The sequence below is a fragment of the Hyla sarda genome, chromosome 1, assembly GCF_029499605.1.
Source record: "Hyla sarda isolate aHylSar1 chromosome 1, aHylSar1.hap1, whole genome shotgun sequence".
In the NCBI taxonomy this organism is placed as follows: Eukaryota; Metazoa; Chordata; class Amphibia; order Anura; family Hylidae; genus Hyla; species Hyla sarda.
Genome location: NC_079189.1, coordinates 73,711,842 through 73,730,293, shown reverse-complemented (window position 1 = coordinate 73,730,293; position 18,452 = coordinate 73,711,842). Strand labels below are relative to the sequence as shown.

Sequence of the window (18,452 nt, the reverse complement as noted above, 5' to 3'; positions counted from 1 at the left end):
TGGGGGAAGCAATGGGGCTGGGGCGGTGCGGTGGGGGGTGCGACGCGGCGCGGTGGGGGGCGGTGATAGGACCCAGGAGGACCCCCGGAAAGGCAGGGAAAGAGAAGCGGGTGGCGGCGGGGCCTATGGCACCGCAAAAGCCGCTGTAGTTCATTGATTTAAAGCGCCCGCTTTAAATCAATGATCTGCAGTGGTGTCGCGGGGGGGATAAATAGCCGATAACTTATACCGGAATATCGGTATAAATTATCGGCTATTGGCCCTATCCTCCACAGATTATCGGTATCGGCCCTTAAAAATCGATATCGGTCAATCCCTACTTAGAACCCTGGTTAATGAATATTTATTTATATTGCCAAAATACATACAACAGTTTCCACTGCCATGTACAGAGATTATTGTCCAATTGAGCTCACAACCTAATACAGTAGAACCTTTTTCAAAAGGTCACCTCTTTGAGACCACCCTCTTACTTAGAACAGATTTTCAGTATTCTTTCAAAAGCCCAACACCCCCTAGAAGACCACTTTTTGTGCAGTTTTGGGTGATTGTTTCAGAAAGGTTTAACTATCATTATTTAAGACATAAACAGATTAAAGGGTCAATTTAATAGACAAAACAAACATTTGGCTGTGTTGAACATTCTTGTGTTGTTAGGTTGGGAGAGACAACTGGCCAGCGGAACAAAAATTTGGCCGACAGTTATTGAAAATGTATGGCTGCCTTTAGAGTAAGCAGCAGAGAGGGGAAGAAGATTGTTTATCACATATTGGAGTTTGTAAGAGGGGAAGTTTGCAAATCTTGGGCAGATCACACAGGCTGTCCTGTATCAGAGTGGAGATAGAAGAAGTCGAAGTCTCCGTGGTACCACGCACTTATCCCTGCTCGCTTTCCTTTTTGATGGGGATCTCAGCACCGAGACCCTGACCGATAAAAACCTTTGTGACACGTCGAAACTTTTTTTAAATGACAGAACATTATTATAATTCTCACAGAAGAAAGAATAGTCATCACCATAGAGAAAAAGTATGTGATGTTATTGCTGTGACACAACGCAGTCCTATCCTGTTTTGTAAAAAAATTTATACCGCAAAAGCACCTGGTTTTCCTGAATCTGCCTTGTGACAGCATCTTCATAATTTTATTGAGCCACATGAACTTGATGAAATACAAATGTTTCTTGACTTGTGACAGAAAGCAATAAACCCAGATTACTAACCTTATAAATCAGGCTGTCGGATAAAAGGTCATGCTGAATTACATTCGATTTAAGCTGCTCATAGTACAAGATGTCCTTAAAAGAAAATAAAGAAAAAAATCAAGATATAAATTTTCTGTTAAAAAAACACATATTGGCAGTGGGAAAAATAATCATAGACACAATAAATATATCTAACTCCAAAACCATACAAATAAGGTGATGCATGATTTATAAGTAAAAGCCAACATTGCACATATACCCCTCCTTACTGCCCAAAGTGATGAAACTGGACTCAGAATGGACTTGACTTCCCTTTATGCAAATTACTGTAGTGACTGGATCTGTAATTTACTCGAATGTGAACATTGACAGGATTTCCAATTCGTGTGTGGGTAGAGATATAGTGAGTTGCTGGCACTATGCTAATATGCAAGTCTCTATTCAGAGCGGCTGTAGGCTGTAGCCACTCTGAATAGAGACTTTAATGCATGAGCACATGCTTTGCCTTCTCCTATAATGGAAATTGAGATGGAAAATAAAGTGCAAATAGGAAGTGCAGATGCCCATGACTTTTTTTATGCAATGTGGTGCAAAGGACACTTTATAAGTACTAAAAGCTTAGAATGGAAACTGTTTGCCCTAGCTTAGAAGGACATGCAACTCTTTTGGACTGTTAGTTTCCTAAAATCTAATGAAGCTTGCGGCAGAGTACCAAGAGGACTTCAATGCTTTAAAGAGGCTTCTCAGTTTATGGAAGACTGTAAATTTATGACTTTCTGGACCCAATTATTTTTAGACACATCTATGCATCTTGCGTTGGAATGAAATGAGAAAGAGTATTCAATAGTTTTTTTTTGCCCACCAGACAGTTAGTTTGTGTAAAGGGAGAAGTTCCCCACCACCAGCAGTAGAGTCTTCCAGTAAAAGGTCGGAAGACAAAGTATTCAACTTTTACAGCTGAGCTCTGCCACGTTTAACTGAAAATCTTCTAAAAATACCTGACACAAAAAGTTAATTCTTTACAAGCAACAATAAAGGATCAAAAAAGATATGTATCTTTGGGATAAGATGAAATATGAATAAGGTCAGGTCTTTCAGAAAAGGGCAAATATTAGGAATCTGAAGATTAAAAGTCCAGAAGCATAACACATCTGACTTCAGGACTACAGATTCCAGCTCTTTGGATGTCCCATGCCCTTCAAAGAAGGATATCGTACAGAGACAAATGCTGATACAGGATGTTAGTGGGAAGCGGCATATTCTAAAAGGGAGCCAGAAACACAAGCAGGTCTCATGGAAGACCCCTCAGCAGTTGTAAACATTTCAAGGACACTTTCTTTAGTGATGCAGAGATGTAAGTCCTTTCAAAGAGACTTCTTTTTTGCCTTCATGAATCATTTGGTATCGTAGATAGTTTAAATCTTTATGTAAACTCAGTTTGAAAAAGTGGTTTTCTAACATAGAAAATAATAAGGGAGAGATCCCTTTAACTAATGGTCCATTAGGATTTTCTGGTATTGAGTCTTCATCTACTACAGAAAAAGAATGCATTACAGCAATGATTGAGTTAATGACAGGGAGTCTTCACAGCCCATTATAAAGTCCCAGAAATTTAAGGAGGCATGAAATCTAATTTCATGCCCCCTTTACAAGCTGGTAGTAACCTTGACCTTTTCCAGTAAAAGGTCATGGTTGAGATAATAACCTTAAAGGGGTTCTTCGGTGGAATATATATATTTATTTTTTTAAATAAACTGGTGCCAGAAAGTTAAACAGATTTGTAAATTACTTCTATTTAAAAATATTATTCCTTCCAGTACTTAGCTGCTGTATACTACAGAGGAAATTGTTCTCTTTTTGGATTTCTTTTCTTTCTGTCCACATTGATTTCTCTGCTGACATCTCTGTCCATGTCAGGAACTGTCCACAGCAGGAACAAATCCCCATAGCAAACCTATGCTGCCCTGGACAGTTCTTGATGGACAAATGTGTCAGCAGAGAGCACTGTGGACAGACAGAAAAGAAATCCAAAAAGAAAAGAATTTACTCTGTATTATACAGCAGCTGATAGGTACTGGAAGGATAAAAGTAATTTACAAATCTGTTTAACTTTCTGGCACCAGTTGATTTAACTCCTTCATGACCCAGCTAGTTTTGGGCTTTATGACCCAGTGCGTTTTATCAAATCTGACATGTGTCTCTTTAAGTGGTAATAACTTTGAACTGCTTTTACCTTGCAAAGTGATTCAGAGACTGTTTTTTTTCGAGACATATTGTACTTTATATTAGTGGTAATTTTTTGTTGATACATGAAGCGATTTTATGTGAAAAACTCTAAAACATTTCTCTATGTTTGAAACTCTCTACTTGTAAGAGAAATAGTCATGCCAAATAGATTTAGTTATTAATTCACATTCACAACATGTATACTTTATGCTGGCATCATTTGTTAAACATTCTTTTACTTTTTTATGACATTAGAAGGCTATGGGTATGTTCACACTACGGATTATGAACGGAATCTCTGCTCGCAGAATTCCGCGAGCGGAGACTCCATTCTGGCGGCCGCCGCGATACTTTTGGCTGTAGGACCGCGTGGCAATGTGCCGTCACCATGGTAAGTCACAGGCCACAACAGTAGATCATGACCCTGGACTGGAGGAGCGGTGGCCGGAAGGCTGTATGTCTGTGGGGGAACCTAATGTGGGGGAACTATAATGCACCTAATGTGGGGAAACTATAATGCACCTAATGTGGGGAAACTATACTGCACCTAATGTGGAGGAACTATACAGCACCTAATGTGGAGAACTATACTGCACTTAATGTGGGGAACTGTACTGCACCTAATGTGGGGAACTATACTGCACCTAATGTGGAGGAACTATACTGCACCTAATGTGGGGAACTATACTGCCAACCTAACGTGGGGAACTATACTGCCAACCTAATGTGGGTGGGAACTGTACTGCCAACCTAATGTGGGGGGAACGGTACTGCCAACCTAATGTGGGGGGAACGGTACTGCCAACCTAATGTGGGGGGGAAGTGTACTGCCAACCTAATGTGGGGGGAAGTGTACTGCCAACCTAATGTGGGGGAACTATACTGCCAACCTAATGTGGGGGAACTATACTGCCAACGTAATGTGGGGGAACTATACAGCCAACCTAATGTAGGGGAACTTTACTGCCAACCTAATGTGCGGAGACTTATACTGCACCTATATGAGTGCAAGTCTGTTTATGTATGTGTGCATGCAAGCAAGAGTGTATTTGTGTGCGTGTGTGTGTGTGTATATATATGTAGAAAGAAGGTTTCAGCACAGGAAGGCCATCAGTGTGGTGCAGGTATCCCCCAGCTTGCTAGGCTGGATATACAAACAGTGCTCTTTTCAAGAAAACAGCACCAATCACTGGGTCCAGATTAAATGCAGGTTAAGATTCTTTATTGCATTAGAGCATGGGGTGCAATGTTTCGACGTACAAGCCTTTGTCAAGCATGCTTGAAATCCTTCTTTTACTACCAATGAGCATTATTTTTTTTCCTAAAGTCATAAGATCTAGATTGGACAATAAAGACACAACCTTTGTGCTCTGAAGAACATCTCATGTTGAAGACAATCTGTGCACAGAATACTACCGATTCTCCTACTTTATATAGCTGCACGTTTCCATGGTTTAATTTTCTCACTTTGCTGATATCCTATAGAGTAACGTGTTCAGAGACCCTGCCTGTTACTTTAGAGCCAATAAAGGCAATGAGGGCAAATTCAGGATGCATTTTCAAGACAGTGGCTCATGATGAAAACTACAATTTTATGACATCTGTAAATTGCTTTTTTCCATGTATCCTTTTTTTCCCCTTGATATTCCCTGATCATCCCGTACTGTGTTGCTAAAAGCTAAAGTTGCTGCATGCTGATAGAGTGTTTTCAAATGCAAAATTGATATCACCGCAAATGTCACTTAAAGGGTAGAGTGAATGAAGGGGCACAAATGCTCTTCTGGGTGGAAAATGTCCTGACATTTCCCTTTAAACTGTCCATATTATGATAATTTATGCCTTGGTCTAGTTCATCGGATTAAGGCCTGTTTGGTTTAACAATGTAATAGAAGGTCCCCTGGGAGGATATCTGTTTGCTAAAATAACATGTGCAGAGCAAATTTTAATAGGTATATTCAAAATAAGTCAATTTAGTCTGAAAATAATGAGCAAAATGTATAAATATGTAGACGACAAGGCACCACATCTATGTGCGCCCTATATTCGATATTTTAAAGCATTATTATTAAAAAAAATATATATTTTTTTTATTTTATTAACCCATTTCTACACCACATTGTACTAACCTACATCAGGAGCTGTGCCATACCAATTACAGCAGGTGTCACCACCAGGATCAGAGATAACTTTAATCCCTGATATTTAACCTTGTTCCCTGTCATCACCCTTGCAAGGTGTCAATGGGTTGCCATTGAATGTATAATGCACTGCGTTACAACAGTTTATTGCCCAAGTGATCTAAGGATCAAAGGGTCAAGTCAATGATGCAAAAATTAAGTTATAGCTCTTAGAATGCAGCAACACAGAATCAAGTTATTTACAAATTGTACTATTGTAGAAAAACAAAAAAATATAAATGTGGTAACGTAATAACTGTAACAACAAAACAATTAAAGTTAGAGGGGGTAATTCATTAATGTCAGAAAACTGGCATAAAAAAAAAAGTCAAACATTTTTGCACTAAAAATAGGGAAAGGCACAAATAAAAAAATGCTCATAATTTTTTCACAATTTTTTGCCAAAAACCTACACAAAAACATTGATAAATGTCCTCATAATGTCCTTTACATATACTTTACAGAAAGTACAAACAAATCTCATAAAATAATTGCAGAAGTGCTGCTTTTTCCCATTCATCCTCCTCCAAAAAAAATCAATGGTCATGTACCCAAATATATATATATATATATATATATATATATATATATATATACTACTACCATGGTGATAGAGGACACAATGTCAACTTTTCCTATGATTTCACCTTCTAAAGACAGGTAAAGAACGTAAATATATATATATATATATATATATATATATATTTTTTTTTTATTAACCAGAGCTGAATCATCTAACTTTTTCTATTTGCTTAATTACTGTTTCAGTCTAATTTGGTTACGCTGAAATGTCATGGATGGTGTGAAATTATTTTCAATAATGCACATGAAAAAGAGCATTTCTGTAACCTCTGAAAATTACACTCTCTGCATGGACATAACCCACTGACAACAGGAATGGTAATGGCCAGTTATCATAAAAAAAAATCTGACACAAAACAGATTTCAAGTAGAATTTGCTCAAGAATAGTAATTTCATGGGGAATATGATTATTAACTAAAACAGGTACGTGAAGAGTGCTGACAGAACCTCTTTCAGTTTTTTCTACAAATAGCTTTGCTCCTTGCTGCCTGTGGGTATCATTTTAGTTTGCCTGCATTGCAACTATCGAAAAAAGCCGGTGACAGCTTTGTTTTCCATAGTCCTCACTAAATAATCCTCTCTAGTCCTTTCTCTTCCACCTGTTGCAGATATTTTCTGTAAGTAAACTGGCAATTTTTTTTTTTTTTTTCAACTGTAATGTTTATTAAAAGTTTTTGCAGAAACATAGATCCAGAAACAAGAAAAGAAAACAATAACATAATAATACTAGGGCCATAGCCCAGCACAAACAGTGCAAAGGAATCACAAGGGCCAAAACCCAAGCACAGTTGTCATACGGAAGTCAAAAGGCTAGTAGAAAGTAAGGCCTAGGTAGAACAATAAAGGTATTGAAAGTCACAGAGGGCCACAATTTTGTATACCGAGGACACCGCAGTGGCCATTAAACAGCCCAAACCAGCGTGTTTCCACGCAACATCGTTCTTGAGTATATAATTGACAAAAACCACAAACAAAGGAGGGGAAATGAACAATAGACACACAAAAACTAACACATAACAACCACAGAAGATGGGGAGAGAAGGGGAGAGAGAAGAAGGAAGAAATAGGGAGGGGGGGGGAGAAAAGATGAAGAGAGAGAGAGAGGGAGTCAAGGTGGCTGCCTATCAGTGAAGCGATCCCAGGGCTCCCAGACTGACAGGAATAAGGGAATGGTGTTATTGAGGGAGGCTGTCAGGTATTCCAGAGAGTGACTCTCTCTAATACGAGCCATGAAGGCCGATTCAGAGGGAGGGAGAGTGGTCTTCCAATATTTGGCTACAAGGGTCTTGGCAGCTAAGACAATATGTTGAAAAAGTTTGAAGGGTTTTTTAGATAAGGAAGGGTGAGAAAGATGGAGGAGATAAACAAGGGGGTCCAAGGGAACCAGGACACCCAAAACTTCACTGAGCAACCTGAGAGGAGGAGGAAAACTGTTTAAATTTCACAGAGCAGTAACCCCAGACATACCTGGAGAAAGTCATGGGACCTGGCAGAGGGGGAGAGAGAGACAGTGGAGACAGTGGAGGCAGGAAGAGACCAGAGTAGAGTGTTGGGGGTACAGGGGCTAGCCAAAGCTTTTCCAGCTCCATCTAGCAGCTATATGCATGATAAGAACACCACGCAGCCAGATGGCGCAAGTGGGCAGCCCAATAGTATTTAATGACATCCGGGACCGCCAACCCGCCCCCCCCCCCCCCCGCCGTACTAGCCATTATAACAGTCATAGGTAGGCGATGCCTCTTCCCATCCCAAATGAAAGGAAAAAACGCAGATTGAAAGGAACAAAGGACAGAAAATGGCACCTGAATCGGAAAAGTTTCGAAAAATAGAGGAGCTTCGGAAGAATCGTAATTTTAACCGCCACTATGCGTCTGAAACAGGAAATGTACTGCGTGCGCCACTTCTCCAGGAGAGCACGAAGTTCCCGAAAAAGCAGAAGGTAGTTAGTGGAGTATAGAGAAGAGTAACCAGAGGTAATATGAATCCCTAAGTATTTAATAACAGAGGGAGACCATTTGAAAGAGTAGTCAGGGGTAAAAGGAGAAAAATCGCCCCAAAATTTGTAGTGCAATTTCTCCCAAGTACGGAAATACCCCATATGTGGCCCTAAACTGTTGCCTTGAAATACGACAGGGCTCTGAAGTGAGAGAGCACCATGCGCATTTGAGGCCTAAATAAGGAATTTGCAATAGGGGCAGACTCGGTTACCTACAGTAAAACCCTACAGCAGTGTTTCCCAAACAGGGTGCCTAAAGCTGTTGCAAGACTCCCAGTCTATGGCTGTCCGGCAATGCTGGGAGTTGTGGTTTTGCAACAGCTGGAGGCTCCCTTTAGGAAACACTGCAGTATGTGACTTTTTTTTCCATTTTTATTGGGGGGGGGGGGGGCGACGTGTAAGGGGGTGTATATGTAGTGTTTTACTTTTTATTATTTGGTAGTGTAGTGTTTTTAGGGTACAGTCACACAGGTGAGGTTCACAGTAAGTTTTCCGCTGGGAGTTTGAGCTGCGGCAGAAAATTTGCCGCAGCTCAAACTTGTAGAAGGAAACCCACTGTAAACCTGCCCGTGTGAATTTACCCTGTACATTCACATGGGGGGGGGGGGGGCGCCCCAAACCTTCAGCTGTTACAAAACTACAACTCCCAGAATGCACTGACAGACCGTACATGCTGGGAGTTGTAGTTTTACAACAGCTCTAGGCATCTAGGCACACTGGTGGGGAACCACTGAGTTAGAAAACAGACTCTAGCTCAGTGATTCCAACCAATGTGCCTCCAGCTGTTGCAAAACTACAACTCCCAGCATGTATGGTCTGTCAGTGCATTCTGAGAGTTGTAGTTTTGCAACAGCTGGAAGCACACGGGTTGGAATCACTGAGTTAGGAAACAGACTCTAGCTCAGTGTTTCCCAACCAGTGTGCCTACAGCTGTTGCAAAACTACAATTCCCAGCATGGCCAGACAGTCAGGGATGCTGGGCGTGTAGTTCTGCAATATCTGGCCCTTCATATGTTGCAGAACTACAACTCCCAGCATGCCTGGACAGTCTGGGCATGCTAGGAGTTGTAGTTATGCAACAACTGGGGAAGAACAGTTTGGAGACCGCTAAGTAGTGGTCTCCAAACTGTAGCCCTCCAGATGTTGCAAAACTACAACTCCAAGCATGCCCAGACTGTCCAGGCATGCTGGGAGTTGTAGTTCTGCAACATATGAAGGGACAGATATTGCAGAACTACATGCCCAGCATCCCTGGCTGTCTGGCCATGCTGGGAATTGTAGTTTTGAAACATCTGGAGGGCTACAGTTTAGAGACCACCGTATAGTGGTCTCCAAACTGTGCCACTTCAGATGTTGCAAAACTTCAACTCCCAGCATGCCCAGACAGTCAGTGCATACTGAAAGTTGTAGTTTTGCAACATCTGAAGGACCACAGTTTAGATACCACTACACAGTGGTCTCCAAACTGTGACCCTCCAGATGTTGCAAAACTACAACTCTCAGCATACCCAGACAGCCTTTGGCTGTGTGGGCATGCTGGGAGTTGTAGTTTTGCAGCTTTTAGAAGGCCACAGAAAAGATCACTTACCGCGATCTTCACTGCAGCCTTCTCCACCGCACTTTCCGGCCACCGCTCCTCTTGCTGACGCCTCTGCTCCGGGATGCCGCCTCCGCCGGTCCGGGTAAGCAAGCCATGTTCCCCCCTCGCCGCCCCGACTTCCGACCAGTGACCCGAATGGCCCGGATCGCGGGCAAATCGCTGGTCTGAATTGACCAGCGATTTGCCACGATCGCCAACATGGGGGGTTCTCAGAACCCCCCTAGGCATTGCCACGGGATAGATATCAGCAGTCATCCCAGTCCGATCACCGCCCGGTGAGTGGCAGTAATCGGAAATGCCGAGGGCGTATGGATACGCCCTCCATCCTTAAGTGACGGACGTGAGGGCGTATGCATACGCCCTCCGTCCCCAAGGAGTTAAGGTCAAAATGGGCTTTGTCCTTAACCCCTTAAGGATGCAGGGTTTTTCCGTTTTTGCATTTTCATTTTTTCCTCATCACCTTCTAAAAATCATAACGCTTTCAATTTTGCACCTATAATTCCATATTATGGCTTATTTTTTGCGCCACCAATTCTATTTTGCAGTGACATTAGTCATTTTACCAAAATATCCACGGCGTTGCAGAAAAAAACATTCATTGTACGACAAAATTGAAGAAATCCCAAATGAAAGGAAAAAACGCAGATTGAAAGGAACAAAGGACAGAAAATGGCACCTGAATCGGAAAAGTTTCGAAAAATAGAGGAGCTTCGGAAGAATCGTAATTTTACCCGCCGCTATGCGTCTGAAACAGGAAATGTACTGCGTGCGCCACTTCTCCAGGAGAGCACGAAGTTCCCGAAAAAGCAGAAGGTAGTTAGTGGAGTATAGAGAAGAGTAACCAGAGGTAATATGAATCCCTAAGTATTTAATAACAGAGGGAGACCATTTGAAAGAGTAGTCAGGGGTAAAAGGAGAAAAATCGCCCCAAAATTTGTAGTGCAATTTCTCCCGAGTACGGCAATACCCCATATGTGGCCCTAAACTGTTGCCTTGAAATACGACAGGGCTCTGAAGTGAGAGAGCACCATGCGCATTTGAGGCCTAAATAAGGAATTTGCAATAGGGGCAGACCCGGTTACCTACAGTAAAACCCTACAGCAGTGTTTCCCAAACAGGGTGCCTAAAGCTGTTGCAAGACTCCCAGATTGCCAGGACAGTCTATGGCTGTCCGGCAATACTGGGAGTTGTGGTTTTGCAACAGCTGGAGGCTCCCTTTAGGAAACACTGCCGTATGTGACTTTTTTTTCCATTTTTATTGGGGGGGGGGGGGGGGGGGGCGACGTGTAAGGGGGTGTATATGTAGTGTTTTACTTTTTATTATTTGGTAGTGTAGTGTTTTTAGGGTACAGTCACACAGGTGAGGTTCACAGTAAGTTTTCCGCTGGGAGTTTGAGCTGCGGCGGAAAATTTGCCGCAGCTCAAACTTGTAGAAGGAAACCCACTGTAAACCTGCCCGTGTGAATTTACCCTGTACATTCACATGGGGGGGGGGGGCGCCCCAAACCTTCAGCTGTTACAAAACTACAACTCCCAGAATGCACTGACAGACCGTACATGCTGGGAGTTGTAGTTTTACAACAGCTCTAGGCATCTAGGCACACTGGTGGGGAACCACTGAGTTAGAAAACAGACTCTAGCTCAGTGATTCCAACCAATGTGCCTCCAGCTGTTGCAAAACTACAACTCCCAGCATGTATGGTCTGTCAGTGCATTCTGAGAGTTGTAGTTTTGCAACAGCTGGAAGCACACGGGTTGGAATCACTGAGTTAGGAAACAGACTCTAGCTCAGTGTTTCCCAACCAGTGTGCCTACAGCTGTTGCAAAACTACAATTCCCAGCATGGCCAGACAGTCAGGGATGCTGGGCGTGTAGTTCTGCAATATCTGGCCCTTCATATGTTGCAGAACTACAACTCCCAGCATGCCTGGACAGTCTGGGCATGCTAGGAGTTGTAGTTATGCAACAACTGGGGAAGAACAGTTTGGAGACCGCTAAGTAGTGGTCTCCAAACTGTAGCCCTCCAGATGTTGCAAAACTACAACTCCAAGCATGCCCAGACTGTCCAGGCATGCTGGGAGTTGTAGTTCTGCAACATATGAAGGGACAGATATTGCAGAACTACATGCCCAGCATCCCTGGCTGTCTGGCCATGCTGGGAATTGTAGTTTTGAAACATCTGGAGGGCTACAGTTTAGAGACCACCGTATAGTGGTCTCCAAACTGTGCCACTTCAGATGTTGCAAAACTTCAACTCCCAGCATGCCCAGACAGTCAGTGCATACTGAAAGTTGTAGTTTTGCAACATCTGAAGGACCACAGTTTAGATACCACTACACAGTGGTCTCCAAACTGTGACCCTCCAGATGTTGCAAAACTTTGGCCTTTGGCTGTGTGGGCATGCTGGGAGTTGTAGTTTTGCAGCTTTTAGAAGGCCACAGAAAAGATCACTTACCGCGATCTTCACTGCAGCCTTCTCCACCGCACTTTCCGGCCGCCGCTCCTCTTGCTGACGCCTCTGCTCCGGGATGCCGCCTCCGCCGGTCCGGGTAAGCAAGCCATGTTCCCCCCTCGCCGCCCCGACTTCCGACCAGTGACCCGAATGGCCCGGATCGCGGGCAAATCGCTGGTCTGAATTGACCAGCGATTTGCCGCGATCGCCAACATGGGGGGTTCTCAGAACCCCCCTAGGCATTGCCACGGGATAGATATCAGCAGTCATCCCAGTCCGATCACCGCCCGGTGAGTGGCAGTAATCGGAAATGCCGAGGGCGTATGGATACGCCCTCCATCCTTAAGTGACGGGACGTGAGGGCGTATGCATACGCCCTCCGTCCCCAAGGAGTTAAGGTCAAAATGGGCTTTGTCCTTAACCCCTTAAGGATGCAGGGTTTTTCCGTTTTTGCATTTTCATTTTTTCCTCATCACCTTCTAAAAATCATAACGCTTTCAATTTTGCACCTATAATTCCATATTATGGCTTATTTTTTGCGCCACCAATTCTATTTTGCAGTGACATTAGTCATTTTACCAAAATATCCACGGCGTTGCAGAAAAAAACATTCATTGTACGACAAAATTGAAGAAAGAATGCCATTTTGTAAATTTTGGGGGCTTCCGTTTCTACGCAGTGCATTGTTCGGTAAAAATTACATTTTATCTTTATTCTGTAGGTCCATACGGTTAAAATGATATCCTACTTATATAGGTTTGATTTTCTCGTACGTCAAACAAAAATCATAACTACATGCAAGAAAATGTATACGTTTAAAATTGTCATCTTCTGACCCCTATAAAACTTTTTTATTTTTCATCGTACGGGCTGGTATGAGGGCAAATTTTTTGCATAGAGACCTGAAGTTTTTATTGATTCCATTATATCGATCAGACTTTTTATTAGTTTTTTCATGATATAAAAAGTGACCAAAAATACTCTATTTTGGACTTTTGAATTTTTTTGCGCGTACGCCATTGACCGTCCAGTTTAATTAACAATATATTTTTATAGTTCAGACATTTTCGCACGCAGCGATACCACATATGTTTATTTTTATTTACACAGTTGTTTTTTTAAATGGGAAAAGGGGATTGATTCTTACTTTTTATTAGGGAAGGGGTTAAATGATCTTTATTAACTTTTTTTTTACCCTTTTTTTTTTTTGCAGTTCTAGCCCCCCCCCCGCTGGCTATTTCACTGCACATACCGATCTCATACACAGGTCATTGCCGTGCATTGACACGGCAAAGATCAGTGTAATCGGCGGTCGATTGCTCAAGCCTGGATTTCAGGCTTGGAGCAATCAATCGCCGATCGTAAGCGACGGAGGCATGTGAGGGGATTTCACCGCGATGGTCCTGATCAGCCCGACTGAGCTGCCGGGAAGCTTTTACTTTCATTTGAGACGCGGCGATCAACTTTAAATGCCGCATCTAAAGGGTTAATAGCGCGGCACAACGATCGGTGCCGCACGCTTATTAGCCCAGAGTCCTGGCGGGCATTAGCCACCGGGACCGACCCGGTATGATGCAGGGGTCACGCCGTGACCCCGCATTTTAATACCGGAACCGGGCGCTGCGTCCTTAAGAGGTTAAGGGGTTAATGCAACATAAAAGAAAAGGAAGCATGAAGTGCTCCAAAATCTCCTGTTAGATGGATGTGTTGACCCTAGACCTAATGAAGCACAGTGGACCAACACCAGCAGATGACATGGCTGCCCAAATCATAGTAATTGTGGGGGCTTTGGGGTTTTCATGAGCTGTAAGCCATAATCATCACAATTATGACAAATCACGGCTTGGACTATCTTGCTTTGCATGTAATGAGTCGCTCTCATATATTAGTTTCATCTTTTAAGTTGCATTACTGAAATAAATGAACTTTGCACAATATTAAAATTTTTCTAGTTTCACCTGTAATTTGGAACACACACACACACATATATATATATATATATATATATATATATATATATATAAAATTTCAAATACATTTCCTAGCAGATTTTCTTTGGAAAATGTCTTTTAATAAAGTTGAGCAATGTCTACTTACCCATATCCAGCTTTTTCATACTCCTCGGTGCTACACCTGTGTACACTATCGTTATAACAAAATTTGTATTATTGTATCAAAGGGCTACAGTAAAAGGCAAAATTCAATCACTAAAGTTGTTATCTGACTTGGGATAATGGTTTAAACAAAAAAAACAAAAAGAAGATAAAACAGACAAACTATATTTACCTACTTAATCCTCACCATGTCCAGTGCTGCAGCTTCTGGTTCTTCCAACTATGTTTGTTTACACCACTACAGCAATGATATGCCCACATCGCTACGTCACCACCGCGGCCAATCAATGGCCTTAGTTTTCTTGCGCTATATACAGCTGAGACCAGTGGTTGGCTGCAAACCTGATGAAGAGAGCCAAGGCAGAGGTGCTGGACAGGCTAACTAAGTGAGTACAGGTTCTTTTTTGTTTTACCAGAGATTTGTTCAATAAGGCAGACAACCCCTTTAACAAATAAATGGTGTAAGAATCATGGACGCAACCGTTAAGAATAAACCAGGGCTTCTCCAGAGAACCCAAAGTGATGTCTGTGGCTCAACACTGTGGTAAGAGTCCAGGCAAAAATTAAATAGGCACTCTCACTTTTGATAGGTCATAGTTTTGACTGCTAGAAGGAGCTGGGAGAAGCGCGCAGGTGCATGTGTTCTCTCCAGATTCTATATCATGTGACCAAGACAGGCTTTCAATGTAAGTCTAGGAAACCATCTCGGTCTCGAGCACAGACATCTGGGAGAGAAGCACTAAGCTGTGTGCTTCTCTCCCCACACAATCTAGAGATCGGACAGGGTCTTAACTCTCAGACCCCACTCGATGAAAACTTTTTACATGTCTCCACAACACGTCATACGTTATCAAAGTGACAGGTACACTTTAAAGGGGTTATCCAGGAAAAAACTTTTTTTTATATATCAACTGTCTCCAGAAAGTTAAAACAGATTTGTAAATTACTTATATAAAAAAATCTTAATCCTTTCAATACTTATGAGCTTCTGAAGTTAAGGTTGTTCTTTTCTGTCTAAATCCTCTCTGATGACACCTGTCTCTGGAAACCCCCAGTTTAGAAGAGGTTTGCTATGGGGATTTGCTTCTAAACTAGGCGTTTCCCGAGACAGGTGTCATCAGAGAGGATTTAGACAGAAAAGAACAAGTTTTGCTTGTCACCTGATCTCTGTATATATATATATATATATATATATATATATATATATATATGTTATAAAGATTAAGTTATGCCAAACCAGAGATAGCTGCCAGAGAAAGTAGTGTGCAGCTTGTAATCAGTAGTGTGAGAACTTGTCTTACAGGTATCGTGCGCTGCTCTTCAAGACACCTGGCATATTAAGAAAGCCGTGTGATGAGCAGATCAAAATGAATAACTGTTCTAATCTTTCTTTCGCATTACTCCTTGTTATCCTTCTGAGGATCAATTAATGTAGAAGCAGCATGACAATAAAAGTTGCCAGAGTTAAGCAACGGTTCCAGCTGATTATTAAATTAGCCCTGAGAGACATATTCTGAAGATAACATATTGGCAGTAGGAGCTGCTGGGCATGCGGCACAAGTCGACTGCTGGAATAATTAACAAGTCGAGGCTTTCCTGCTACGAACATCCAGCACTCATGACAGACTCCCTAAATAAGAGATGTACCATGGGAGAAATGTCATGTGTCCTTCCATTTCCAGCATTGGTTATGGGTAATAGAGTGCAAAATTAGACAAAAAGTAAAAATGTTCATCAGTTTAAGGTCTTTGCGCCTTTTTAGCAGCAGCCTTGACATATCAATTTGGGGATGACAGCTAACTGAGAAAGTAGGAACATGTGTTAATGGAAAAGATACACGTCATTCTTGACTTTACAGAGGAGGAATAGTGTATGGTGGAAAATAAATGTGAAAAGTAAAGATTGAACATTTCAATCATCTTGCAGCAAAGAATTTATGGAATGCCTGCATATCGTGGGTATTGTTTCTGGAGACCTGACATTTAGTGGACATTATCAAAATTCTCCCATTCCAATTCATATAAATGACCCATATGAGTCATCACTGATCAGAAAACTGATGTACATTTTGCATTAGGTATTTGTAAAATGGTCTGGAGAACAGGATTTTTATCCTATCTATACCCTATTGTCTACACCCTATTGTCTACCACCAACCTAAATAACCACAGAGCGCAAGACATATTATTCATTGCATTTGTACTTTCTAGTTTCAGTAAACAGTTTTTTAAATGACACACAAACAGCCATCATAAAGATTAAAGTGGTCTATGAATCATTTGGATGAGGAGGGGCCCAATCCAAATGATTCATAGTCAGCTTTAAAGGGGTATTCCAGGAAAAAAAAACTTTTATATATATATATATATATATATATATATATATATATATATATATATATATATATATATATATATATATCAACTGGCTCCAGAAAGTTAAACAGATTTGTAAATTACTTCTATTAAAAAATCTTAATCCTTTCAGTACTTATGAGCTTCTGAAGTTAAGGTTGTTCTTTTCTGTCTAAGTGCTCTCTGATGACACCTGTCTCGGGAAACGCCCAGTTTAGAATAGGTTTGCTATGGGGATTTGCTTCTAAACTGGGCGTTTCCCGAGACACGTGTCATCAGAGAGCACTTAGACAGAAAAGAACAACCTTAACTTCAAAAGCTCATAAGTACTGAAAGGATTAAGATTTTTTAATAGAACTAATTTACAAATCTAGGAATGCAGATATGTGTAGCTCAACCACAAAAAATGAGCGAGGTTAACTAAAAGCTCTCCCCCACAGAGAGATATAGAAAAATGATACAAATAGGATATTAGTCCTCAGCTCAATATCAAGAAACATTAATGGGGGATGTCCGGTATCAATAATAGAGAAAAAACATAATTGGTATATAAATGATATTTAATAGATATTTAATAGTGCGTTCCCGCAGGGCCCTACGGTGGCGCACAATTGGTTAAAAAGTGATAAATATAAAAAATGCAACAAGTTATTACACTACAGAGCGAATGATACTCCTAATAACAAATGTATCTAGTATGGCTAACAGCCGTATAATGATACACTGGGTGATGATGTGACATATAGTGTTACTCTGATCAGAATGGTAATAAATTCAATGTCCACAAAAAATAAAAATAAAAATAAATATAAAACGTTCCTCCTGGAAAGGAAATGGCTTAATAGAAAAATAATAAAAAATGCAAAAAGTCCTGTAAATAAAAAATGACAGTCCTATGGATGATGGAGTTGTGTCCTGTAGGGTGGATCCTACAATTGGCCTGAAACAATGTCCTGCGAAAAGATTGTATGCTGTATATGATTATAACATATGAATTAATTAGTGGGTATTAGAATTGGACCGCTGGTGGACAGATGGACGATGGACAAATGCGCTCTAGCCGGGGCGGCGTGATGGTCACAGGATATACAGCCGTACTCACCGGCGAGCTGTCCCTTGGCGTCAGGTGTACTCTAGCCGGGGCGGAGTGTTGGTTGCAAAATATCCAGACGCTCTTGGCGTCTGACGTAGCAGGTCAGCTGATGGCAGGTCAGCTGACCTTGTGCGGGAGGTTAGTTGATACTAGATGACGTTGGATATCAATGATGCATGCAGATAGAAATATTAATCCAATGATGGAGGATTCTGCACCGGTTCAGCAGATGGATTAGAATACAGGACCATGTAATGGATGAATAGTAAATGAGATCTCTCCAGAGAGGAACTATCCGATCAGTGCTTGTGTAACCGCAGCTGTAGTGTGAACTAGACCAATATAAAAAGGCTCAATCACAGTCACCAAACGCGTTTCGGGGTTCAAAGCAGATTAGTAGTGCCCCTTCCTCAGTGGTGTATGACCATATGCGGTCTCTGTTCGTTTTTATAGGCCTCCAAACAATTAGAATTATATCTAAGACCAGGTAAGGAATAGTGGCATGAACTCTGACTATCGGGTAAAAGAAAAAATCGGACATGGGTGATATATCTAAGTGAGAGAATATGCCAACACAGGTTTTTATAATGTATCAAGAAAGTGATCATTAGTATTTATATAGGACATTACATGATGTATATAGAATATCAGATAAA

The 18,452-nt window shown here is 41.5% G+C and overlaps 1 protein-coding gene across 5 annotated transcripts in view; it reads right to left on the bottom strand.

Moving 5' to 3' along the window:
- Window positions 1-18,452, bottom strand: part of TBC1D19 (TBC1 domain family member 19) — a 154,082-nt gene that overhangs the window by 73,530 nt on the left and 62,100 nt on the right. For all 5 annotated transcript variants that reach the window (XM_056556005.1, XM_056556023.1, XM_056556032.1 and 2 more), the window contains one exon: window positions 1,220-1,294. In XM_056556005.1, coding sequence (XP_056411980.1) covers window positions 1,220-1,294 — 75 coding nt within the window. The remainder of the gene's footprint in view (window positions 1-1,219; window positions 1,295-18,452) is intronic.